General features: G+C 43.4%; 1 protein-coding gene and 1 long non-coding RNA gene across 7 annotated transcripts in view; one reads left to right on the top strand and one right to left on the bottom strand.

Annotated features, from left to right (window-relative positions):
* Positions 1 to 12,528: 12,528 nt before the first annotated feature.
* On the bottom strand, positions 12,529 to 18,848 carry LOC128837833 (uncharacterized). The gene is made up of 3 exons (XR_008445042.1): positions 18,765 to 18,848; positions 14,890 to 14,927; positions 12,529 to 14,801 (listed from the first exon to the last, which is right to left on the bottom strand). It is a non-coding gene; the product is annotated as an uncharacterized LOC128837833 (long non-coding RNA).
* A 4,868-nt stretch (positions 18,849 to 23,716) lies between these two features.
* GAB1 (GRB2 associated binding protein 1) overlaps positions 23,717 to 25,588 on the top strand; it is a 138,924-nt gene continuing 137,052 nt past the window's right edge. For 3 of the 6 annotated variants that reach the window (XM_054029420.1, XM_054029422.1, XM_054029419.1), the window contains exon 1: positions 24,116 to 24,281. In XM_054029420.1, coding sequence (XP_053885395.1) covers positions 24,210 to 24,281 — 72 coding nt within the window. In that variant the 5' untranslated portion in view covers positions 24,116 to 24,209. Of the gene's footprint in view, positions 24,282 to 25,588 lie in introns of all 6 variants that reach the window. The other 3 variants (XM_054029424.1, XM_054029423.1, XM_054029425.1) reach the window with 2 other exon arrangements.

Genomic DNA, 25,588 nt, shown 5'->3' with positions numbered 1-25,588 from the left:
ATATATACCTCCTCAGAAAAAATAGAAAATGTGTGTTCTGAGATAATTATTAATAATTATCATGTATTATCGTTACCACTATTTTGACAGCTAGAAAATTATATACACCATTTCTTTCAAATGTAAGGCTATGAAAACACACTTTGACCTTTGTGAAACTAAATATAAGTGAATTCTGCAGGACGAGATATTGCTTAGCATATTTCAAAAGCAAGCAAGGCCATTAATTTCTCATTGAAAGTACAGAATTTATGCTCTAGAATAAAAATGTACAGTAAACAGACTACTCAAGCTAGGTTTTCATTCAGTCAGAGGACCCAGCCCAGAAATTGTTATGCTCCTTCTGAAAAGAAATAATCATGATGGTTTAGACAAAATAATTGCTTCTGACCTTTCCTTTCCTTACAGCACACTATTTCTTCTCCTGAAAAATATCAGACTTCCTAATTGTGGCAGCTCTCCAGACTGGGGTAGCTGTATTCATTCATTAGAAGACCCGATATCAGAAGCTTTGGAAGATTCACATTAGGTTGGACATTTACCATTTAAAGTAAATCACAAAGAGCCTGATTCTGTCCTGTTTCACTTCAAAGGGAGTTATGTCACTGACTTTAATGAGAAAAGAATCAGGCTGAAACTAGATCCATCATAGTGGAGTGACTGTTGGAAATTTAATCATTTGGTAACCACTGCAATCTGTGTATGCATTAGCAAACTGAATATGATTGATATAAAAGCCAGCACTTAACAACACCATCCTATCTGTTATTGCTGGGTTGTTGTTTTATGTTTGTTTGTTTTTTGTTCTTTCTTAGCTGGGATATAAATGTTTTATGTTCAATAAAATTTATTTTAAGAAACTGTCATGCTTTTTCAGACGATAGGTGAACTTCGCATTGTATGAAACGTGCTTGTTCAGCAAAATTTAAGAGCTACACAAAACCAACAGAGAAGAATAAGGGTACATAAAGCCATAACAGTTGCTCTGAATTGGACCGATGGTATGTCTTATGTTCTAGTCTGTGATAGGGCTTATGTACCCTTTACCTAGCTGGAGAGTAAAGGTGTTAAGAGCCAGATCCTCAAAGGTATTTGAGGATCTGGGCCTAAATTCCTTCACTCAGGTGAAAGATGAAATCCTGCCATGGTCTTTAAGACTGGAGATTTGTTAGATGGCCACTTTCAGGGGGATGAACTGAGTTTTTCTTCACACCAAGAAGAGAGATCTGTGCTAAAGGGCCTGATTAATCCCTGTGTCAGTGTTGAGCTGCTGGGGCACAGGAGTGGGTTTGTAGCTCCCTTTCTATAGAAGTTGTGATACCTTGGTTGCAGTTGTGGATCATAGTCTCTGTGTGTAACAGCATGACCAAAGAAGTGTTGCAAACCCATAGCAATTTTTTGAATGTATAAGAAAAGTATTCAATAAACAGTACTGTAAATTCCAGTCCTCTAAGCTCTTTATGCCTATGGCTGTTGAAAATGCTTTTAAGTATATAAGATTATATAGGATGGAGTTATTTCTGTAATACATTAGATTACAGGAATCCATTATTGATTTCCCCATGCATATCCCCAAATGGTGTTCACTACAGTTTGGATAACTTACAAATCAAAACTGCCTTCATCTAAAATGGTCATTTAAAAAGTTGCTGACATTATGGTGTTTTGCCATTTCCCATTAAATATGGATATTTTCAGTCTGGAAGTTGTGCTGTGGGTCATGGCGGTGTAAGGAAATAACTTTGTATGGTATATAAGATGGTGTATTCTCACATCAGTATGTGCCCATAACCCATCAAAATTAGTGGTAGTTACACTGTAATATATTTATCGTGTTCATGTGCACTCCTGCACTCTATTAAATGGAATGTCAAACCTGCTCAAGTGTTGATCAGTTATCAATCTACAGAGCTGCTTTTTTTTTTAATCTGGGTCCATGTTTCTGGAGCTGAAGATCACAAGTTCCATGCAGTTAGACCACAACTTGGTGTGTATATATGTATGTGTCTGTGGGTTCTTACAGGTTGCATCCTCATGTTTGCACTGAATTCTTGTCAATCCTAGATATTCTGCCTTATGCTCAGTGGCAATTTTCCCCTTTCTTTGGGAAAGTATGTGTAGTGCATATTTGCTTGCTGCTCACTGGTTATTACTTTACCTACTATCCATTATAGTTACTGTGCAGTGAATGAGAAAGGACTTTTTATCAATTGTCACACTGGAAACCTGTTGGTCTTGACAGTTATTCAAAAGGGGTGCAATTCAGAGTGCTGGTACAAAGCCTGTGCAAAAATTGTATAAATAAGTAGGGTTACCATACGTCCTCCTTTTCCCTGACATGTCCGGCTTTTCGGCACTCAAACCCCCGTCCGGGGGGAATTGCCAAAAAGCCGAACATGTCTGGGAAAATGGCGGCTCTGCTCCTCCCCTGACTCTTCGGCTCTGTTTAAGAGCCGAGCTGCCCGAGCGCTATGGGCTTCAGGCAGCCCCCGTGCCTCCGGACCCCAGTCGCCAGCCGGGCACTTCCCCTTCCTCCCAGGTTCCGGCGGCGCAGGGTCCGGAGGCACGGGGGCTGCCCGAAACCGGTAGCGCTCGGGCAGCTCGGCTCTTAAACAGAGCCGAAGAGTCAGGGGAGGAGCAGAGCCTCCAGCTGCAGCGGCTCTGCTCCTCCCCGACTCTTCAGCTCTGTTTAAGAGCCGAGCGCTATGGGCTTTGGGCAGCCCCCATGCCTCCGGACCCTGCACCGCCGGAGTCTGGGAGGGGAAGTGCCCGGCTGGGGGCACAGGGTCCGGAGGCAAGGGGGCTGCCCGAAGCCCAAGCACTACCGGCTTCACGGTTTGCCGGGCAGCCTCCAGACCCTGCGCCCCTGGCTGGGCGCTTCCCCTCCCGGGCTCCAGCTGCGCTGGGGAAGCGCCGGCCGGGGGCGCAGGGTCTGGGGGCTGCCCGGCAAACCATGAAGCCGGTAGCCCTTTCCGCGTGGCTGGGAGTGGGAGGGAGGAGGGGGCAGAGTTAGGGCGGGGAAGGGGTGGAGTTGGGGCGGGGCCAGGGTGGGGAAATGGGCGGGGCCAGGGCCTGTGGAGGGGCCTCTTTTTTTATTTATTAGATATGGTAACCCTAAAATAAGTTGCACCTAAACCCTCAAAATAGGGCTGCAGTTGTACGCAGGCGTAAGTTGTACGCAGGCGTCTAACTGGTGTCTGCACTTGAGTGAGTTATGCATATGTTTATATAATATTTTTGGCATGTAAACTAGGTTCCACTTCTGCCTTCTGGAAGCTGTCTAGATAAATTGACTAGGAAGTAGCAAAGATAGGGTGGGGCTTTTTGTTTTTGTTTTCCTTCAAAGAACTTTGGGAAATTACATTGTTATAAAGCTCTGTTACAAGTGAAGCACACAAACTGTAACTCTGCCCCTCTGCATTATGATATGGACTGTTATTTAAACCTGCACTTCTATTTTTTTTTTAAAGTTGCTTAAACATAAATGTTGCACACTTTCCTCATTCAGTGTCAAGCCTGATTGGTGATAAGTGGTCTCAATGCCCACTGATACTAGCAGTTTGTAGGATCAATCACTCACTCACTATTGCCCACCCTGCACACTGAATGAGGCAGAGGTCCTGTGGAAATAATAGTGTATGGTCATATAATTTGATTGTATCATAATGCATACACTCAAAGGTTGCACATGCATTTCCTAATTTTTTAGTGCTTTTAACTATGCAACCTTAATATTATCTTGATGTGTTTTTCATGGTGTGTGTATAACACACCACATGCATATAAAATGTGTCCTTTCTTGCGTGTGTTGTCAAACATCTGTGTCCACTGGTGTTAGCATCGATTAGGCGCACCCTGAGTTATTATACACAGTATTGTGTATGCTTTGTTTGTTCTACACATATGCATGGCCCCAATCCTGCAAGTTTCTCATTGCAGGTCATTGCTGTTCATTGTGCCCCCACAGAACACCTTAGAACAGGGGTGGCCAACCTGTAGCTCCGGAGCCACATGCAGCTCTTCAGAAGTTAATATGTGGCTCCTTGTATAGGCACTGACTCTGGGGCTGGAGCTACATGCGCCAACTTTCCAATGTGCCAAGGGGTGCTCACTGCTCAACCCCTGGCTCTGCCCCAGGCTCTGCCCCCACTCCACCCCTTCCTCCCCCCTCCTCTGAGCCTGCTATGCCCTCAGTCCTCCCCCTCTCTTCCCCTCCCCCCCAGAGCCTCCTGCACGCCACGAAACAGATGATCGGCAGGTGTGGGGAGGATGGGGGAGGTGCGGATCGGCAGAGCTGCCAGTGAGTGGGAGGCACTGGGAGTCGGGGAAGGGTGGGAGCTGATGGGAGGGCTGCTGATGTATTACTGTGGCTCTTTGGCAATGTACATTGGTAAATTCTGGCTCCTTCTCAGGCTCAGGTTGGCCACCTCTGCCTTAGAATCTAATGGGGCTCCATGTGGACACAGGCGATCTGCCTGTGCAGAGCAGCTTGTAGGATCAGGTGTGTGTGTGTACATGTGTATATATCCATATGTACAACATTGTTACTGTAACCTTTAAATAGTCTTTGAAAGGTCAAATACCAGATTCTATAACATTTATTCATCTATTATTACTAAAAACCAACAAAGTCCATCTAATAACACCAGTTATTACTTGTACAGTATGCTTGTAACACATTGGCCACGATGCATGCAAAAATACTAAAAATATATGTGGGTACAATATATCTCAAGAACAAACAGGGTACAGTATATATATTTTAAATGAATCAATAGCATTGGAATGTTTATTAATGTATCCATAGAAAATGGACCAATTTAAGAAATATTAGTATGATTTTTTTACTGTTATTGATATAATGATAGAAAACATAGATTTCATTACATTTATTTTAAATTCAGAAAGATGTTGCGGGAGGGGATTATTTGGCATAATAAAGCTCTTAACTCCTCCCAGAAGATGTGATTTGCCCCATCTACATCACCTTTGTTTTGTGTGTGTGTAGGGTTGTTGTTTTTGTTTGTTTGGTAGTGCCTTTTTCATTCTCTTGCTAATAATGACAGGGTACATCTTCCCGGAAGGTGCAGACAGATCTTCCTCATTTGAAAACAATACTGCTTCCATTAACTTGTCTGTGTACTTGTCTGTCTAGAGTGCTGCACAATCAAGTTGTAAGCAGACTAGATAATCTCCATTAGTAAAGACAGACCATTATACTTTCTCAGGTTGACTTCTTTCATGTTTTGAGAATGGCTGTTGTTTTTAATAGATATTCTAACCACCTATGATCTCATCAGAACTTTCCAAATAGGATAGAAGGCATGGTCTTAGCTCCTACAAGCTCAGTCTTACCAACAAGTGGCGGTGCAAGGGAATAAAAAGAGTGGAAAATACACTCAAAAGCCTAAACATCTACCTGAGAGTGGAGAGCTGAGTCTATGTCACATCATGCCCATTGACCCCATTGAGCCCTTCCTCTCTGTTGTCCTAACTATGCCAGTAGATGCAGCGGTGTGGAGCTTACACCTGCAAGGAATCCCACTGATTCAACAGTATCCACACCAATGTAAAGATTTGCACCGAAGTGCAATTAGGGCTCTGTAGATTTTATGGGGACATGGATGGGCAGCCAGGAAAGCCTGTAGGCAAAGACCTGTGGGGAATCAATCCTGACTTCAATGGGCTCTTGCCCATTGGCCAATGGGCCCCTCAGAGAAGGGATTTTGGGCAAGGCATGACCAGGGATACAAAGACAGCATGACTCCTGGGGGAGTCGAAAAGTCATACTAAGGCATATAATGGATGATCTCACTTCCACCTGAAGGCTCATGGGATTTTCCTGTGGATCTTCGAGTATCCACAGGGTCGGAGGGCAATACTCCTTCATGGCTGCCAAAACCCTTGCCTTAGAGGGCAGGGTCTGACCTCATAGACTTGTGGAGTCAACGCTTTGTTCCTCCTACAGCGTTGTATGTGGGAGGCCATGAACTGGCCCATAGTAATTAGTGTAATCTAAATTCTGTTAATTGTGTTGAATTTCACTGTGATCTCACAGTGTTTACTGTCCTCTGCTCATTTGTGTATGAAGAGCTATGGTGTCTACCAGAGATAATCACATTCGATGAAATAAGAGAGGCAAACAACAACTTTAAAAGATTCTCATTTGAAAATTAATGTTACAAATCTTTAGGAACAACAAATATAATAAAATAGTATGTTTTGTTATCCACAATGCACCCTCTGAAAGTAAATTGTATAAATAGGGATATTTCTCATTGATTTCAGTGGGAGGGTTGCCTCCACGTAGACTGCAGTACCTGATCTTAAGTTCATGGGAGGTTTTCAGTGGTCACTAAGTGGAAGCCGGATCAAGTGCTACACTTCACATGCAACATTGTACAGTACTTGAACCAGTCTCCTTTGATACTAAAGATATAAAGTCTGAAGAACGAAGGGGTCAGTAAGAAGTCATCTTGCCCTGCGAGGGCATGTTCACAAACTGTTTGGTAGCAGAGAGAGCTGGAAAGAAATGTTTTGTGTTCAAGCCAAAACTATGTTTCAGTAATTCTGTTCACATTATGTGCTGTTATTTGTTGATCACACATAACAACAGTGTTAAGAGTTGGCACTGGAAGTGTTCTGCTTGCTATCAGAGTCTGGCTGAAAACAGAGTCCAAAGGCACATTCTAAGTAGAAGGTTTGTGCCTTTTTGATGGAATCACACCCGTGCACCATCTCCCAACATTGTGTAATTGGGACTTCATCACTGAAATACACTCAAAATTCCTGCATAGGTGGAGGGGAAACTTTACTAGAGGAATGAAGATAATAAGGAACACTATGTGCAAGAGATTAAGAATGGCAAATGAGGTCGTCAAAATCAGGGGCTGGGGGAAAAGTGAGCGGGGAGATTTTTCAAAAGCACCTTTTGGCTTTCAGTGGGACTTGTGCCCCTAAATCTTTTAGGTGCTTTAGAAACTTTCCCCAGATATTTTTTAATTGCCCTTTTCCCTTCCACCACTCCAAAAGCCACTTTAGCAGCAGTTTGTGACTCTTTTAGCCACTCTTAACTCACATTCTAGTGCAGAATCTAAATTGGGAGCTATTCAATATTTCAAATTTAATTTCTATAAAAGCAAATAAGTTAAACTGGCCATTGGGCCACCATCTGTTGCTAACAGGACATCCATTCTTCTAGGGACATGGGAGTGTGTTGGGGAGAAGGGGTCCAAATAGTCCAGAGAACACTGTGGGGAGGAGGAGTTAGAGAAAACTGAACAAACAAATATATTCAAAATAGTAGAAAAAAGTTATTGATGTTTTTCCTAGTATTTTCTCTTAATCTTTTACTAGGAAATGTCTTTCAGAGTGGAAGGATCATTGCATAAATCCTCACAAAACTATGTTTTAGATTAATTTTTTTAAGGATTCAGAGAAGTAGGTTTCTCTATTAGAACACTTTGTTGAAAGCATGAGGCAAAAGGCCTTGTGCCTTGCAACACCTCCAGGCATACACCACTAGCCTACTATGTGCCCCCTGGCCTGGCTTGTTGCTATAAAAGGTGTATAACAGATACTGAATGGCATGAGACAACTGCCTGTTGTTTTGTCTGAAAGAAATTTCAGCACTGTCATACTTAACAAAGCAATCATTTTCAGTTCAAAATTATGTTGTGATAATTATAGTAAACCTGTAGAAACAAAAATAAAATGGCTAAAACGGGAAGGTCCAGATCTTCAAAGGTATTTCGGCACCTAACTCCCAATGTAATTAATAGAAGTTAGGTGCTGAAATACTGTACCTTTGAGGATTGGGGCCTAAGTGTCTCTTTTTTCAAAAGCCTAGATCTTAGCAACATTACTTAGGTGGAGTTATGAGAGGAATTCAAGTGGCCCTCAAAGGTCCATTGAGCAGTTCCCCCTTTTTTTTGTCACCTCACTAATTAGAGCATCACTCCCAAAAACTGTCTTTACTAATCATGTGAGATATATATATACACATATATATTTCAGTAGGAGTTAAGGGCACTCAGCAACTCACAGGATTAGCTCTTACACACGAAGTATTAGACAGTTTGGCATCAGCACAGTGAACATCCAGGTCTGAGCTCTGCAAGGTGGTGAGTCCTCTGTACACAAAAAGTTTGTGATCATAAACCTATTCTGTCAGGTCCAAAGCTTTCTCTGTATCGTTGGAGAAAACTGATATGGGGATATAGATGATTTTGCTTTTTGAATTGTTTAGATTTTTTTTCTATTTTTAGGCAGCAGATGATCTACTCAATGACACCACCTTGGACTGGATTTCCTAGCTTTTTTGGATTGTGACAGCTAGAATGTTGGCTAATAATTGGCAGTCAGGGTTAATAAGTGACCACTTGCCTGTAGCCCCTATGGATATAGCCTCCTTTCTCCTCTGCCATCCTGCCTTTCCTAAAGAAAATTGCCTTTGCATTATGTACAGTCTCAGCCAGGCTGCTATGGATAGTTAAAATGTTTCTGTAAAATATGAGAAAGGTATGTTCTAAACTGAAAGTAGAACTCATAAGGAAATCAATCTTACTCTGGGGTTTTCTCTTTTTACACCCTTCTTTGACTGCTTCCCCAATCTCTTCCCTGGTGTTTTGGGTGGGTTACATTTAATTTGCTTTCAGCTTTCAGCTTCAGCATTATAATCAATAGTAGAAATATTCTTATTCTGCCAATGCCCTGGTCAGAGGGTGACTGCCTCCCAGGCACTCCCTTGTGGCCTTGGGATGGCCTCGTAAGTGGCCCTCTGCCTCGATTTCCCTGTTCTGGACACCAACAGTTACCCTCTTCCCAGGGGCTGATCACCTGCCTGCATTCTCCACCATATGTTAGAAGATGGTACCTTCCTGGGGTGCCTCCTGAAACGCTGCAACATGCCCACCTCAGTTTCTCCTTCAACAGTTCCCAGTAACTCCAATACAGAAAATAAATAGCCCTTGATGAGGTTAACATATTAAATAATTTCCACAATCTGGAATTTCCCGGCAGAATTCAAAGCGTACATTCCATCTTTCAAGTCCCAACAGTCCATCAACATGGCAGCTACAGCTCCGGCACCTCTCACCACACTCCAGCTCTCTGGTATTGCTCTGCCTCTCACCATGCTCCAGTTCTCTGGTGTGACTCCCGTGTCTTCACCACACCTCACCGCTGCCCCCTCCATATGGGGTGCTTCTCTGCCCTGCTGTTTCCTTTCCAGATATCATTTCAGCTCTTGCCCAGAGACATCAGCAGACTCATTTCTCCAGCCTTCAGCCCTCTCCAACCCTTCCTAGCCTGGGAAAAATTACAAGTGACTCCCTTTTTCCCCACCACCTGCCATTCTGCCTTTTGCTTTCACAAGTCTGGTCTGATTCCACCGCTCGACCAGGGAACTCTGACTGCTCTTCTTCAAGGGCATCCCTTTCCTTGAACCTCTCAACCCAGCTGTGCTCGTCTTCTGATCTGTCCCTCTGGATTCCATGCTAAATATGTGTTGGCAACCACTGTACACTACACTGAATTTTCTGCTCAATTACGGATCCCATATTAAAGTACTACTAACTCTCTTTTTGCCTTTTATATAGTAATTATTCTGCATCTAATACCATAAGGAGAATTAAATATAAATAATGTGTCATTAATATATTTAAGACACATGTAAGAACATACAATAAACCAGCCTTACCAATAAGCCAGCCTTACCAGCTTGTGTAAAAGCACACAGTAAGTCAGTCTCAACAGAGCAAAACTACAAATAAATCTAATAATGGCTCAGCTTAGTTCATTTTTGATAAATATAGTCAAAGGTTAGAATTTTTATACTAACCAATATGAAGTACTCTGTGATTTCAGCCATTCAACTTTCACCTTGTAATCAATTCCACCTTGAAAGATGAAATTCACAATGTGTTGTAAAAAGATGCCTCCAATATTTTGTAGACATCTAGAGAGTGCAGAAAATGTCATGCCCAAATTTGTGCTGATATGGAAAATTATCTATGAATCACTTTGTGGAAGCGCTGCAAACTCAAAAATAAGCAAGTTTTGAGTGTCTTTTCATTTTGCACAGAATATTTTGCAAAGCTTTAGAAAATTCTTTTGAGGGAGTTTGTTTTTGAAATCTAAGTTCAGCCTAAAAATAGTCTCAGTATGAAGACAGAAGCCACCTCTCTATTTTTTTTTTTTAAATAAAAGCATTGTTGCCCTGATGTTGAATAATAGCAAATTTTGGGGCCTGACAGCAAACAGTTTCTCCTCAGAACAGAAATTGGTGGTGCAGACTCAGGATATTTTCTAGGGTAGCTTGTTTATTTACAGTGGACACAAGACCTGTTTCCTTGATCAGAGGGAGTAACAAATCACACACTGTCAATTTTCTCTTACACAAACTTCAGCTAACACTCTACTGTCCTTTCATCAAGAAGTTGTTTTCTTAGGCCTTTGACTCCCTTAGACTCTCATTCTACTTAAACACACTGTTCCTTGTCCCTATCTTAGCCCCTGGCCTTTCTACCTGGGTAACCCCCTAATCCAAGCTATTCACCTAGGATTACATACGCTGGAGAGATGGTCTGGCCATTATCCCTCTTTTTGTGAAGCTGCTTTGCAGCATGAAGAAACCCCAGAAAAGGGTTCTCTGCCTAATCAAAGGTTGCCTTATCCTACACAATTAGGGTGACCAGATGTCCCAATTTTATAGTGATAGTCCCAATTTTTGGGTCTTTTTCCTATATAGGCACCTATTACCCCCCGCCCCTTGTCCCGATTTTTCACATTTGCTGTCTGGTCACCCTATACACAATCCCCATAACAGCGGTTTGGGTGCAATGTGAGTTTCATCCTGGGTTCTTATATCTCAATGTGTAGAACATTAGCATCTGTTGCCACAAGACTGTATTGTAATATTCACCCTTTTAAAGCATCTTGACCTCTATTAAGACTATTGGAATTGCAATTCGTGTTCTCCTGTAAATTCCACAAACAGATTATCTTTAACAAGGCTGACTTAAGTTTCCATCACTTTAAAGTATTTGCACAGTTCGCTACTATTTTTATATAATGCGTCATGATCCAAGAAGAAACCAAAAGACTGTTGCAATTTATTGCACAAATGATTGGGGGCTTATTTATGAGGCAAATGATTTGGAAATCAGAATAAAATTCAAATGAGCACACAATTTTGTATTACAGAACACATGGTGAAATGAAATCCCTCAAGGTGAAGTGTAATAGTCTCCAGTAGAGGTGAGTGAATCGAATTGCAGAAACCATTTATTTACCAAATTTCGCCCTCGTGTCTGTTCACAAATTGTCCATGGGCAGATTGTGACGTTGACTGATTTGTTTGCTATTTGCAACAGTTTGATAAATGTTTTGTGCAAACAAATGTCAATCTATGGATTGCTAGTAAACTGTTCACTGTGAGTATTCATTCACATTGTCAATATTCAATATTAGAACTGTGTGACTGATCAGTATAATGTCTTTTATCTGATTGGATGACCTAACCTTTATGAACAAATGTATTAGACTTTATATGCATGGTTTGGGATAGGGACAAGAGTTTTGACTGCACAAGCACACTGCAGAAATCTTTTTTTAATTAAATAAAGTTTTTGCCTGAAATACCCCCAACCTGTTAGCAGGTGTTAACCCTTTCATAACAGGATCAAGTGTCTCATTGTACCACCTAGCTAGAGAGAAGTGAGTGTGGCCCTCTGTAGAAAAACTGTGTAGGATGTCTAGTTCTGAGGGAAGGACCCTTGAGCATCCAAGCATGGAGAGACATTTTAAACTGCACTTTATGTTGTAGTAATGTTAATTTCTATGTTAACAAAGCCAAGCTCCAGGCAGGGCCGGTGCAACCATTTAGGCGACCTAGGCGGTTGGATACGGTGCTAGGATTTGGGGGGCATTTTCTTCGGCAGCGACCATGGCGGCCAGATCTTCGGCTGCCCCAGTCGCCACCGGCGCAGGGAACTGGGGCAGTGGAGTGCGGGGAGGGCCACCTGCAGCAACGGGGGGTGTGGCACGCAGGGGAACTCCCCGCCCCAGCTCACCCCTGCCCCCCCTCCTCCCCGAGCACGCCGTGGCTGCTTCACTTCTCCCGCCTCCCACGCTTGCGGTGCCTAAGCTGATTGGTGCCGCAAGCCTGGGAGGCAGGAGAAGTGAAGCCACGACTGCCTGCTCGGGGAGAAGGCGGGGCAGGGGTGAGCTGCTGCAGGGAGGGTGCCTCAGGGTGGGGGGTGGAGAGCTGCCGCGGGGGGGGCGCCTCAGGGCGGAGGGGCTGCTGTCATGGGGGGGTGCCTCAGGGCGGGGGCTCGGGGATGGGGGGGAGGGACGGGGGCAAGGTGGAAGTTTCGCCTAGGGCGCGAAACATCCTTCCACCGGCCCTGCTCCAGGAATTGCTCAGCTTGGATTCTAGTGTGTGAAGTTTTAGTTTGAAGACCATGTTGGAAAAGGCATTTGCTCACATGTTCTCACTGTCTCTTGGTTGTAGGATCTCTGATGAATTTTCAGTCCTGTATGGGGTCATTAGATAGATGTTTGCCAACCAACATCTTTCTACTAGCTTCTTTCTTTGCGGAGTTTGACTGCTTATTCATATTGCTTTGCCAATAAGTCATTGCAGATTTTTTGAACAAATTCTTTGTTTAATTCTTCATTGTTCCCAATTTACATGATTTTCTGTGAGTTTTGTAGCTTAGTTTTTTGGGTTAATCTTTTAGTGAGGACATCAAGACCTTCAGATAAATGCATCTTAGCCCATCCTGGCATTCTAACACCACCTCCCCTTCCTTCAAACATTTAAAGTTAATTTTTAAATTCCTTATTTTATTTTCAAAATATCAGTTATAAAGCATTGCTTAAGCATGGGGGCTTATAAGGTAGGAGGAAAATAGTAACAAAAATTCTAGTTGGCAAAGCACATGAGTAGCATTACATTATAAACTCAATTATCCAAATTGCTCTATTATATGAAAAGGTTCTGTGACCAATCTTCTCTGACATGCACATGATTTTCATACTGAAATAAAAAAAATCTCAAGCTGTTTGTTTTCATATTTGCTAACTCTTGGCCTTTTCACTTCTCACCCAGTGCTCCATGTTGCAGTAACCTTCTCTTTGGTGTAGGAGAGCTGGATATGGCTCTCTTTAGAGCTCTATTTACCTGTCAACTGGTGTCCCTAGGGAGCAGTGCAATGCTCTCTGTCTGCCCCTCAACAGGCCCAGCACATTGTCTTGACCATCAATGGAACTTGGAAACCAAGGCCCAGATCCACAAAGAGACTTAGGCATTGTAACACTCAGCATGGCAACACCCTACTTTTAGGCACCTAGAAAATCACTGGAACAACAACAGGATCCACAAAGCCTGTGTTAGGTGCCTAGGCTCCCTATACAATAAATGGGGAGAGAGAGGTGCTTAAGAATGGCAGCATGCTAGGCAGGAAGCTGCCTAAGCAAGCCAATAGGAGAAGCTGCTGAGAGGGATGTATCCTAAGCCCCACGTCTTTCACAGAGTTTGGCACCTAAGTCTGGACTATAGGGAGGTGCCTGTCTCTGCCTGGGATTCACAGCTGGGAACTCCTTTCCCGGAATCAGGTGGCTTAGGTGCCTTGTGAGAATGAGTTAGACACAAAATGGCTGGGGGTGCAGTGGGAGAAGGATTCCCTTATAGCTTTTATGCCACTAGTTAGGGCCCTCATCTGGAATGTAGGAGATCCTGGTTCAATCCCCCGCCCCCACTTGGCTGATCAGAAGAAGGGATTTGAACAGGGGTTCTCCACCTGTCAGGTGAGCACCCTAACTGTTGGACTATAGAGTGATTCTCATTCTTTCTCTGGCCCAATTAATACTGAATGATTTAACTAAAGTGGAGCAGCTTCAACAAGAGCCATGGAGAAAGCCCCACATCAGAATGCCCATAGCCCAGTGGTTAGGACACTCCACTGAGCAGTGAGGAACCCCTGTTCAAATCCCTTCTCATAAGGCAGGGGAGGAAACTCAGCCAGGGTCTCCCACTTCCTGAGTGAATACCTTAAACAATGGGCTAAAGGGAGGACTCCTCTCTCCTGGCCAGTTCATGTGGAGTGAGGAGGCATGTTCAGAGCACACCTAGCAGATCAGGCAGAGGAATGCCTATCTTCTCCTGGTTTGAGGATTGCACTGGAGCTTCGGTGTGAGACAGGCATATGGATGCCTAGAGAAAGGCAACATTGTGCATACTCAGTAGCAGAAACTTAGGTACCTAGGGAACTTTTACAGCAAAAACATAGGCACCAAGTGAATTTAGGCACCTACAGAGTTAGGCAGCAGCCAAGCAGGGGTTTTGTGAATCACAGTGATGCCCACAACGGGGACTTAGGTGCCTAAATCTGAGCTGTAGGTGCCTAAATCCTTTTGTGGATCTGGGCCTAAATACTGATCTCTTACATGACTGTGCATTGCACTGCCACAAGAACACAAGGTTATCCCTATAATACTTTTAATTTCAACCAGTTACATGACCAAGTCAACCACTACAACACACATTTCAGTTTGGTTTGGATCACTGATTTTCCACTGTGCCTGACCTATAAAATGCTTACAGTGAGAGAAAAAGAAAAATCTGCCCAATTTCATAAGTCTTCAACAGGTGCAAAGCTATTGTCTTGCGGGGGAGGGGGAGGAAGGGCGGGAACATCCTGCTGATTTATTTCTGCATATGTTAATGACTGTATAGTCTGGAGGAAGTTTCTACAAGGCTGGCTAGCAAACTTACTGCTCCTTCTTCATTGCTTTATCTGGAAGAGAAGGGGAATTCCCTTGCATGAAATCAGGGTGTAAACCAAATCCTGCTGGCATAAATCAGAGGGCTGAGCAAGTATTTACCTGTAAATTTCCGCTTCATACCTGAGAGGGAGAGTCTCCTACAAAAATCATAAAAAAGCTTATTACACACATTTCACAAAAAATGGAATGAAAATTGTGCCTGTTTATATAAGTGCTACATTGTACCCTTCTCTTTATTTGCCCATAACACCAACACAAAATAAAAAGAATGATATAAAAGGATAGAATGTAAATGAATAACCAGTAAACAATCCTGAAGTCCATGAACATGAAGTCATGTCTCATTTAAATGTCTGTTTTGTATTACTCCTTACTCAATCTTTTTGTCAGACAATCTAAATTATTTGTAATCTGAAAAACACTGGGTTGTTTAAATCACCAAAACTAACCGAGGAACTTTTTCATACATGAAATTCACATGGGAAGATTTCTGAACTTGGATGAAAATTATTTAAGGTGAGAACATACCTACATGAAGCATTTTTTTCATGTCTAAAATAATCTGGTTTTTTTGCACTGTTTCACTGGAGAAATATAAATACCTAAACATGGGGTTTGGTGTATAACCTGACACAATGTATCTGACTTTCATTAATTTTGCAAGCCTCTTTTTCCATATTTATGTACAAGTTATTTTCTAAAATATAATGTAAGACATACAAATGTTTTAAAGATCCGCATCAAGAATTTCATCAACATTACATCTCGCAATGTGAAACAGATACAGTCAAGATAAAGATACAGTCTAGCTTTTCACGTGATAAGGAACACAATGATGACCTCAAGGTCTGTGGTAAGGTTATGCAACAGAAGAATTGCTAAATCATTTGGATGGAAAATTAATGGAGAAAAAAAAAAAAAAAACGATCTTGAACTCACGGGCAGCGGGTGTACTGGCCATTGGGGGAGGCTAGTCCCCAGCCCCTTCCCTTCTCTTCTCTTCTGCCCAAGGCCCTTCCCCTGCCGGAGCCCAGAGCACCGTCACTGCAGCTGCTGGCCCCCCCACTCCAGCCCTGGCTGCCCCAGTGCCCTCAACCCAGCCCCAGAGCGTGGGATGGACACCAGCAAGCCTCAGCCTCCTCCAGTCCCAGGCGGCAGGCTGTCCGGCCCTAGCACAAGCCCCAGCCTGGACCACAAAGAGTGGGATCTCAGGCACTTCTGGGGGCAGAGTGTGGATGGGGCCACACGAGTCTGTTTGGGGAGGCGCAGCCTCCCTCGGCCTATGATGCCTGCCACCCACGCTTGAACTTAATCTCTTCTTCTGCCCAATAGCTCCCACTTGGAAAACTAAATTAGCTATAGTTGGATTTTGGCTTTACATACTTCATATGGTGACACCTGTCAGTATTTCTGTCCCAAATTTTGAAAAACATTTTTAACACAATTTAGATTGCACCCACAAATGAACAGAAAAGTCAATGAAGAGATTGGAGCATCATGTTATGTGCTCATAGTAGCCTGCTCCATTCAATAGGTGAGCAGATGCATTCTGCACCAACTGGGGGTCTAGGATGTGATCATCAGGGTAGCCCTAGGTTTGAGCACAATACAGTCAACTAGCTGGACGGTGACAAAAGCACTATGCCCATATGGTCATCACATCTACAGCAGAGAGTAGTGCTGGCTGGTCAGTCACAGATGTTAAATTCTATTCATGTTTCTATACTGCATCCATCTCCATGATATCTGAGCGCCAAATAAAAAATACTATGGGCTACCACAGCTAGCTGAGAATCTTGAAGCAGTGATGGATGCAGCTGAGAGCCAACATTATAAATCATTTTAGCAAAATCTTCAGTTAGTGGAGATTCCATCTTAGTTGCTTCATTATCCACATCCCTATATCAGCTAGACATAGGTGGAGAATCTCTCCATTACCATTAACCTTCTATGAAACAAATGGTTATATAAGAACATAAGAGCCGCCATACTGGGTCAGACCCTGGTCCATCTTGCCCAGTATCCTGTCTCTGATAGTGGCCCATACCAGAGCTTCAGGGGGACTGTACAGAACAGGCCACTGATGGAGTGATCCACCCCTGTCTTCCACTCCTGGCTTCTGGTACTCAGATGTTTAGGGTTGCCCTGAGCATGGGGTTGCATCCATGGACATCTTGGCTAATAGCCATTGATGGACCTATCCGCTATGAACTTATCCAGTTCTATTTTGAACCCAGTTATACTGGATATCACAACATCCCAATGCACTGAGTTCCACAGGTTAGTTGTGCGAAGTGAAGAAAAGTACTTCCTCTTGTTTGTATGAAACCTGCTGCATATTAATTTCATCTGGTGACCCTTGGGTTTTGTATTGTGTGAAAGGGTAAATAACACTTCACTTTTTCCATGCCATTCATGATTTTATAGGCCTCTCTGATATCTCCCCTTAGTTATCTCTTTTCTAAGCTGAAAAGCCCTAACCTTTTTAGCCTCTCCTTGCATGGAAGTCTTTTCATACCCTTGATCATTTTTGTTGTCCTTCTCTGAACCTTTTCCAGTTTCACTATATCCTTTTTGTAATGGGGCAACCAAAACTGGACAGAATATTCAAAGTGTGGGTGCACCATAGATTTAAATAGTGGCATTATGATATTTTCTGTCTTATTTTCTATTCCTTTCCTAATAACATGCTGTTAACCTTTTTGACTGCTGTACCACATTGAGTGGAAGTTTTCCGAGAACTAGCCACGGTGTCTTCAAGATCTCTTTTTTGGATAGTAAGACCTCATTCAGAACCCATCATTGTATATGTACAGTTGAGATTATTTTTTCCATTTTGCATTACTTTGCACTTATCAACATTGAATTTCATCTGCCCTTTGTTGCCCAGTCACCCAGTTTTGTGAGATCCCTCTGTAACTCCTCACTGTCTGCTTTGGACTTAACTATCTTGAGTAATTATTTATTGTCTACAAACTTTGCCACTTCACTGTTCATCCCCTTTGCAGATCATTAAGTAATATGTTGAACAGCACAGGTCCCAGTACAGAACCTTGGGGAACGCTGCTGTTCACCTCTCTCCATTGTCAAAACTGACCATTTATTTCTACCCGTTTCCCCTGTCTTTCAGCTGGTTACTGATCCATGAGAGGACCTTCACTCTTATCCTATGGCTTCTTAGTGTCCTGAAGAGCTTTTGGTGAGGGACTTCAGAACTCTTGGGTAAATACCATCTGGTTCTAGTGACTTATAACTGTTTAGTTTATCAATTTGTTCTAAAAGCTCTTCTATGGACACATCAATTTGGTGCAGTACTTCAGATTTGTCACCCAAAAAGAATAGTTCTGATGTGGGTTTCTCCCCCACATCCTGTGCAGTGAAGACTGATCCAAGAATTAATTTAGTTTCTCTGCAATGGCCTTGTCTTCCTTGAGTGCTCCTTTAACATGTTTGTCATCTAGTGACCCAATTTCCTGCTTCTGATGTACTTAAAAAAATTCTTATTGTTAGTTTTTGAATTTTTAGCAAGTTGCTTCTCAACTTCTCTCTTGGCCTTCCTAATTATACTTTTACATTTTACTGGCCCAAGTTTCTCCACCTATTCTTCTCATTAAGATTTGACTTCCAAATTGTAAAGGATGCCTTTTTGCCGCTAATGACATCCATTACTCCATATCCGTTCTCCATATATCTAACAGGTGGTTCATCACAGCCATCTAAACACATTCAAAACCTCAGGAAAACCAACCAACGATAATGAATTGTTTTCATACTATTACCAGAAAAGTAGTCAGGTCAATCCAGAACTCAGTAATTTTACATGCTAAATAAGTCAACAAATATAGTGAGAAATATTGACTATCGGTGAGTTGATAGGTTAATTAAATGCCCACTATGCAGACTGTTCATCTTTTTGGGGATATCACAGATGCAGGGGTCAAAAGTAAGAAAAACTCTTTGCCTTAACCACTGACCTAGCATAGGAACACAAATCCTCCATGGTGCACATCAAAATAGGCCTTTCTCCCCAAGCAGCATCTGTCACAGCACATTTGTTCAGTAATGATCTGCAAGGAGAAAGTGGGTGAAGAAGATGTCCAAGTGCCACTGCTTACATACATATGTTAATAGTTCTACGAGTCCATCAGATCAATGATAGTGTGGCGCAATGGCTGAGTAGCAACCTTGCCAGAATATTCTGTACCCTCACAGGTCCTGCCCTTCATGGGCAGACCATATTTTAAGGACACTTCAGAAAAGACAGAATTTAAATTACCTAGAATTTTCAAAGCACAACTTAGTGTAATATGAAAAACTAGCTAAAAAACTTAAGTTTTCTACCTTTGTTTAAATGAGAGCTTTGGTAAAGACTTTTGTGTTGTTTAATGATAATTTAAGGAAATTTATTAAGTTTGAGGGCTTGTCTACTTGGAGAAACTGAATAGCACAGCTGTAGTGGAATATTATTTCACTATAGCCATGCTGGTATAACTCCTCCATGTGGATGCTATTTTGGAATAAATGTGACCTTATTCCAAAATAGTGTGTCCACATGGGGATAGGCGAATAATTATTCCACTATAGCTATGGTTATCAATTTCTCCATGTGGACAAATCCTAAAACTAAATCTAAACTACAGAGCTGCTAATGAACCTCATCAATGCTCTTCAACTCTTTGGTTTGCCCTCATACAGAGGTTCCCAAAGTGACTCGGCTGTTTACATGGTATTGGCTCTAGTTGTTTCCAGATGCTAAACTGTATTAAAAGATTGTATTGCATGTATTTGTATCTATCTTAATATTACTATAGGTGATTGATGTACTTACCCAGAAATTTCATGTAATTATACATGGGTGATCCATGAGAGTGGGAAGAGAGGTGAGCCACATGATCATAAACAGAAAGGGAGATAAGACAGTAAGATATTATCTCTAATAAGATATGGTCTACCCAATGGAAAACATTTGAAAATCCCTGCCTTAGTGTTTTACATTTTCTTAAATACAACAATCCAGCAAGCCATTGTTGTGTCCAGTTTTTATGCCTTTCTGTACAGTGGTAAGACATAATTTGTGCAGTAAGTTTTATTATATTGTCATTATTTTATTGCCATGTGCCATCCCCAGTATTAACTTTTAATTTCTTTTTCCAGATCTCTCTACTGCTATGTTTGATCACTATATGAACAAAAATTACTTTTCTGGAATGTGGTTCCTTTTAAGAAAATGTATTGTTTTTGAAGTGTTAGAGCAAACCAGTGTAGGACCCTGCATGTTTCTAATGCAAATTTTACATTTATAGGATCCATCAGTTGTAATTTGAAACCATGACCACTTTTGCTCCTTTGGGGCAGATAACTTACTTAGTTGTATCATCCACAGACTGCTTGACCCAACTGGATTTTGGAGTTCTTCAAAATGTTAAGACCCCAAATAGGGGTTGAGGGGGATTTAAATAATACATAGGTAGGCCCTACCAAATTCACGGTCCATTTCGGTCAATTTGGTGGTCACAGGATTTTTAAAATTGTAAATGTCATGATTTCAGCTATTTAAATCTGAAATTTCAGAGTGTTGTAATTGTAGGGGTCCTGACCCAAAAAGGAGTTGTGGGGGGATCGCAAAGGTTATTGTAGGGGGTTTATGGTATTGCTACCTTTACTTCTGGGCTGCTGCTGGCAGCGGTGCTGCCTTCAGAGCTGGGCAGCAGGAGAGTGGCGGAAAAGCCCAGCCCTGAAGGCAGAGTTGCTGCCAGCAGCAGTGCAGAAGTAAGGATGCCCTGGTGTATGGTATTGCCACCCTTACTTCTGCGCTGCTGCCTGCAGAGCTGGGCCCTCAGTCAGCAGCCGCCACTCTCCAGTCGCCCAGCTCTGAAGGCAACAGCACAGAAGTAAGGGTGGCATGGTATGGTATTGCCACCTTTACTTCTGTGCTGCTTCTGGTGAGATGCTGCCTTAAGAGCTGGGCGTCCAGCCACCAGCCATTGCTCTCCGGCCATCCTGCTCTGAAGGCAGCGCAGAAGTAAGGATGACTATACCACAGCCCCCCTAAAATAACCCTGCAACTCAATTTTGGGTCAGAACCCCCAATTTGAGAAATGCTGCTCTCCCCCATTAAATCTGTATAGTATAGGTAAAAGCAGACAAAAGACCAGATTTCATGGTCCGTGACGCGTTTTTCATGACTGTGAATTTGGTAGTGCCCTATACATAGATGTTAGTCTGATCCTCCGTACAGAGGTGAATAAATTTCACCCTTAGGGAGTATATACTGTTATATCCTCCCAATGTGTAAGGGTATTTTTTGATAAACTCAGGCTACATCTACACTACAGGGGGGGGGGGGTCGATTTAAGATACGCAAATTCAGCTACGCGAATAGCGTAGCTGAATTCGACGTATCGCAGCCGACTTATCCCGCTGTAGGGACGGCGGCAAAATAGACCTCTGCAGCTTCCCGTCGATGGCGCTTACTCCCACCTCCGCTGGTGGAGTAAGAGCGTCGATTCGGGGATCGATTGTCGCGTCCCAACGGGACACGATAAATCGATCCCCGAGAGGTCAATTTCTACCCGCCGATTCAGGCGGGTAGTGTAGACCCAGCCTCAGTTAAACACATCTGGCCTTTACACACTGGCTAACTCACAATACTGAGTTCACTTTCAAGGTATTTAAAGAAGCCTGAATATCTTATGATCTTTTCAATTTTCACTAGGAAATTATTTTAGAATTTGGGGATTCTTGGACAACACATTTATAATGGGCTGAACCAAAACAGCAATCTTAAATCCAAACCCAATATTAGGGTTTGAGTTCATCTCTATAAAGGATACATAAAAAGCTACTTGCTCACTTTATTCTCTCGTGTAGTCCCACTGAGGTGGATGAAAGGGCTATTTGTGCAAAGCAGGTGAGGAGGATTTGAGCACTAGAGGAGATTGGTAAAAACAAGTGTTCACTGATTTTCTTTTAAAAAATTATGTAAAATCCTCTGGATCTAGATCATTTTTCATTGCATAATATTTGTTAATGTTTCACATATCTTAAAAGCACAACTACAAGCATTTTAGAGAAGGGCTAGATGTAAAAATTTAGGGTGAAATCCTGGCCCTATTGAGGTCAAAGATAAAACTCTCATTGACTTAAATGGGAAAGAATTTCACCCTTTGTCTTCCTGCTACTTCTGTAAGCAGCTCTGTGGAAATCCTTCATATGCTATTTTGTAACTTAAATACAATATGCTTCAGTGAATCACAACAAATATCACAATTGCTTTCTACAGCAATGGCACACTAGGGGGACTATTTCTCTGTTGTGGAAGCACACTACTGTTAAAAAACAGCAACAAATTGAACTGCCCTTTCCTAAACTGCAACTAATTGGTCGTACAAACAGATTTAAGTAAGCCATCTAAAAAACATTAAATATTTTTGTGTGTGTGCACAGACCTTGGTACTACCAACAGAGATTACCAAGTATACCTGTTTATTCACTTATTTAAAAAACTGATAGAGTTGCTCCTAAAAATACATTTTATGGGATATTTCAATTAAAAAAAAAAACAAATTTAAAGTCATCATGAGAAATGTTATGCATAAATAAAACTGCAAATCTTGAAAACTTGCTCTTTTGCTGGAAGACTCTCTCATGTAGAAGGGGTTTTGTTTTTAGAAAGTCTCTCCCTATTGGGATGAAGGAGTTTGTTTGTTTGTTTGTATGTATTTATTTCAGAGAGACACTTAAAATCCTTCTGATGCTCTTCCACCTAATTTTAAGTCATACCACTGTCACATACTAACTCATATTTACATCTTTCTCAGGACAGTTTCAGATTTGCTAGGAGGAGCCTCCCGTTGGGTTAAATTCAATGCAGTTTTTATAATTTCTTGTTATAGCAGTGAAGGATTTTTCTGTGTGTTTAAAAGAGATAGGCAACATTTCATTTTTTTATAGCTTTTATTCAAATAGCCATAACTTGACAAGCCTACACTTAGTATTGAAAGGAAAGATATCCCCTCCAAAGCAACAGACAACTCTATTTCCTTGAACTTTCAGCTGCCGTTCTGCGCCTGCAAAATCAAACTTCTAAAATCCATGTTTGCAAAAAAAAACCCCCAAAAAACAACAAAACAACACGCACTTTCCAGAAAACTTCTTGGGCTTTGCTTTAAATGGACAACGTTCACGCAGGAGACTTTTCCAAGAAGAAAGTTTCTCACCCTCTCTAGTTTCTCTCTCGGGCCTCCTCCAAGGCTCCAACTTCACCTCCTTTTGCAGCTATGAATCCACCCCTGTAGTTCCCCTTACCAGGCTGTCCGTGAAGCGGACATAGGCTGTACCATCCTCCGAACTACAGATCCCAAGATCCCCTCCCAAGCTCAACAACCTTCCTTCCCCCTCCCTGCCCTTGTTGTTGGAAAAGGCTCTGGCTGAGTTTCAGAGAAAGTCTCAGCTCCTCCACCGTGGACGGGGAGGGCGAGGCGGGCGGCAGAGGCCACCGGTGGGGAGGAAGGGAAAAGGGTAAGGGGTGGGGAAACTGTGTTCAACTGACAGCAGCAAAGGCCGATGGTGACGGTAGAAGACAGGGCTGGAGAGGCAGGACACTTGAATACCAGGGCAGATCCCTCCCCCCGAGCTAAGAGGGAGGGACCCCTCCTCCTATCCGTGCCCAGTAGTCGCTGAGGCTGGGGTTCCCCCTCCCCTTCAAATCTCTACGTTCGCTCGGTCGAACTCTGCTGGGAGTAAGATTCCAACCCTCCCGCCCCTCTCAAGTCCCAGCGCTGCCGGGGTGGAACTTTGCCGGGCTCCACGTTCCAGCCCAGCCGGGAGGGAGAAGCCAGGCACACAAGCGCTGCCCGGCCGATTCCCGCCCCCTCCCAGCACAGCAGCAGCTGGGGAGGAGGAAGGAGCCGCTCTAGGCAGCGGCGCTGAGATTTGCCAGGCAGGCAGCAGAGGGAGAGCAGCAAGGGAAGCCCCCGTGGTCCGTCCTCGCGGGAAGCTGCAGACAGTCCCCGCCGCGCGAGGTGGCTCTTGCGGCAGCCCGCAGGAGCGAGCCTGGCAGCGCTGCGGCGGGGTTGTTTCTCGGGACACGGACGTTGAAGTTGCGGTGGCCCAGGCGGGGCGGCGGCCGCTGCTCCTCTGCCTGCTGTTTGTGTGACTCGGTGGCCGGAGGGGGAGAGCCGCCCCCTCCGTCCCGCTTCCCACTCCGCTCCCCCGGCTCGGGCTGTTTGTGTGAGAGACACCCACCCCTCCTTCGTTCCCTCCCTCCGGCCGCCTCCTCCCCTTTCCCCAGAGCCGGAGGAGGCCGGAGCGGGCGCGGTGCGGCTGCTGCTGTGTCTCTGGGGCTCTCGGCTCGGCCCGGCCCGGCCGCGCCGCTGCTACGGACAGAGGAATCCCCCCAGCGGGAAGGTGGTGCAGCCATGAGCGGCGGGGAGGTGGTTTGCTCGGGCTGGCTCCGAAAGTCCCCGCCGGAGAAGAAGTTGAAGCGATACGTGAGTGCATTCACCGTACGGCTTATCCCCTGGGCGGGCTGGCGTCACCCCCCCCCCAGCTCTCCAGTCCCGGCTGCCTTCGCCCCTCTCTGCCTGGGTCTCCTTCCTCCCCGCTGCGCTCGCTCCTTCGCTGCCCTCCGCCCTCTGCCTTTGCTCTCTTGTAGCATGGTGGAGTTACTGTGTTGACAACAGAGACTGGCACCGCACAGCCTCTTTGGCTTTCACACCACCTTTTCTTTCTTTCTTTTACTGCCAAGTACGCAGTTCAGTTTGATGTCAGTTAGAAAAGGACCCTGAGCGGCCAGATCTTTTATCTGGGTTTTATTGCCTTGCTAAGGGAGCGTGGGGCGGAGTTGTTCCCTTTAGATCCTCTCTTAAGTTATGTCTTTTAAATGTAAACACTGGCCAGTCTTTTCCTACAGACACTGTACAGCTCACTCAGTGGGGCTGGAGGAAGATAAAACCCTAGTTCATCGGTTGATACTACAAATAGAAAGTTGTACTTTACAGGGCAATTGCAAGTTTGTGCAACAGTGATCATTCCTACAGGTATCTGAGAAGCACTTTTCCTTTCCTCCTGAGTACAGCTCACACGAGGGAACCTTTTCACCTTCAGAACTCCTGGCTTACAAATTGTTTTTCTTTTCTTTTCAATGTTTCTTTTTTATAGAATTCTGCCGTTGCTCATAAGTAAATATTCTAACAGACTATAGCAGAGATGACATTTAAGTTGCATGAAAATGGTGCTTGTTTGCTGAGAGGGCGAATTTCTTGACACAGGACCAGCAATGCTGTCGTAGCTCTATAGGCTTTCAGAGACGCTGTCAAGTCACGTAGGAGGGATGGATGGTGCCAGAAGTGATCTTTCTTGAGGTCCTTCCCATGGCACCAAAGTAGCTTGCATGGTATCTGTATAATTGGTACAAGATGCTATTTCTTCACTTAGCCATTTTTAGGTTTCATTTAATTAGAAAATGGACTTTGAAGGTGCCACTTTTATTGAAGCAAACTACTTGAGAATCAGCAAACACAGCTTGTCATGTCACAATATTTCTTTTATTTATTGATGTCTTCATGACCACTTTCCAAAGAGGAAAGAGAGAAGTGAACTTTAATTGCTGTTTGAGTTTTTAAATTACAAGGAGTTTGTTAAACAAGACTTTCCTGTGTTTTAAAATAAAAGCTATTTCAGGCCCCAGTCCTGTCCTATTGGAGTGAATGCAAAAATCCCGTTGACTATAGTGTTGCAGGATCAGACTTTCAATGAGAATATTGTGGTGGTGTATAAAACCTTTATATCTTTCCTA

This window comes from Malaclemys terrapin, chromosome 5 (genome assembly GCF_027887155.1).
Source record: "Malaclemys terrapin pileata isolate rMalTer1 chromosome 5, rMalTer1.hap1, whole genome shotgun sequence".
Lineage (NCBI taxonomy): Eukaryota > Metazoa > Chordata > Testudines > Emydidae > Malaclemys > Malaclemys terrapin.
Note: the sequence above shows the minus strand (reverse complement) of the source record. Positions and strands in the feature narration are given on the sequence as shown.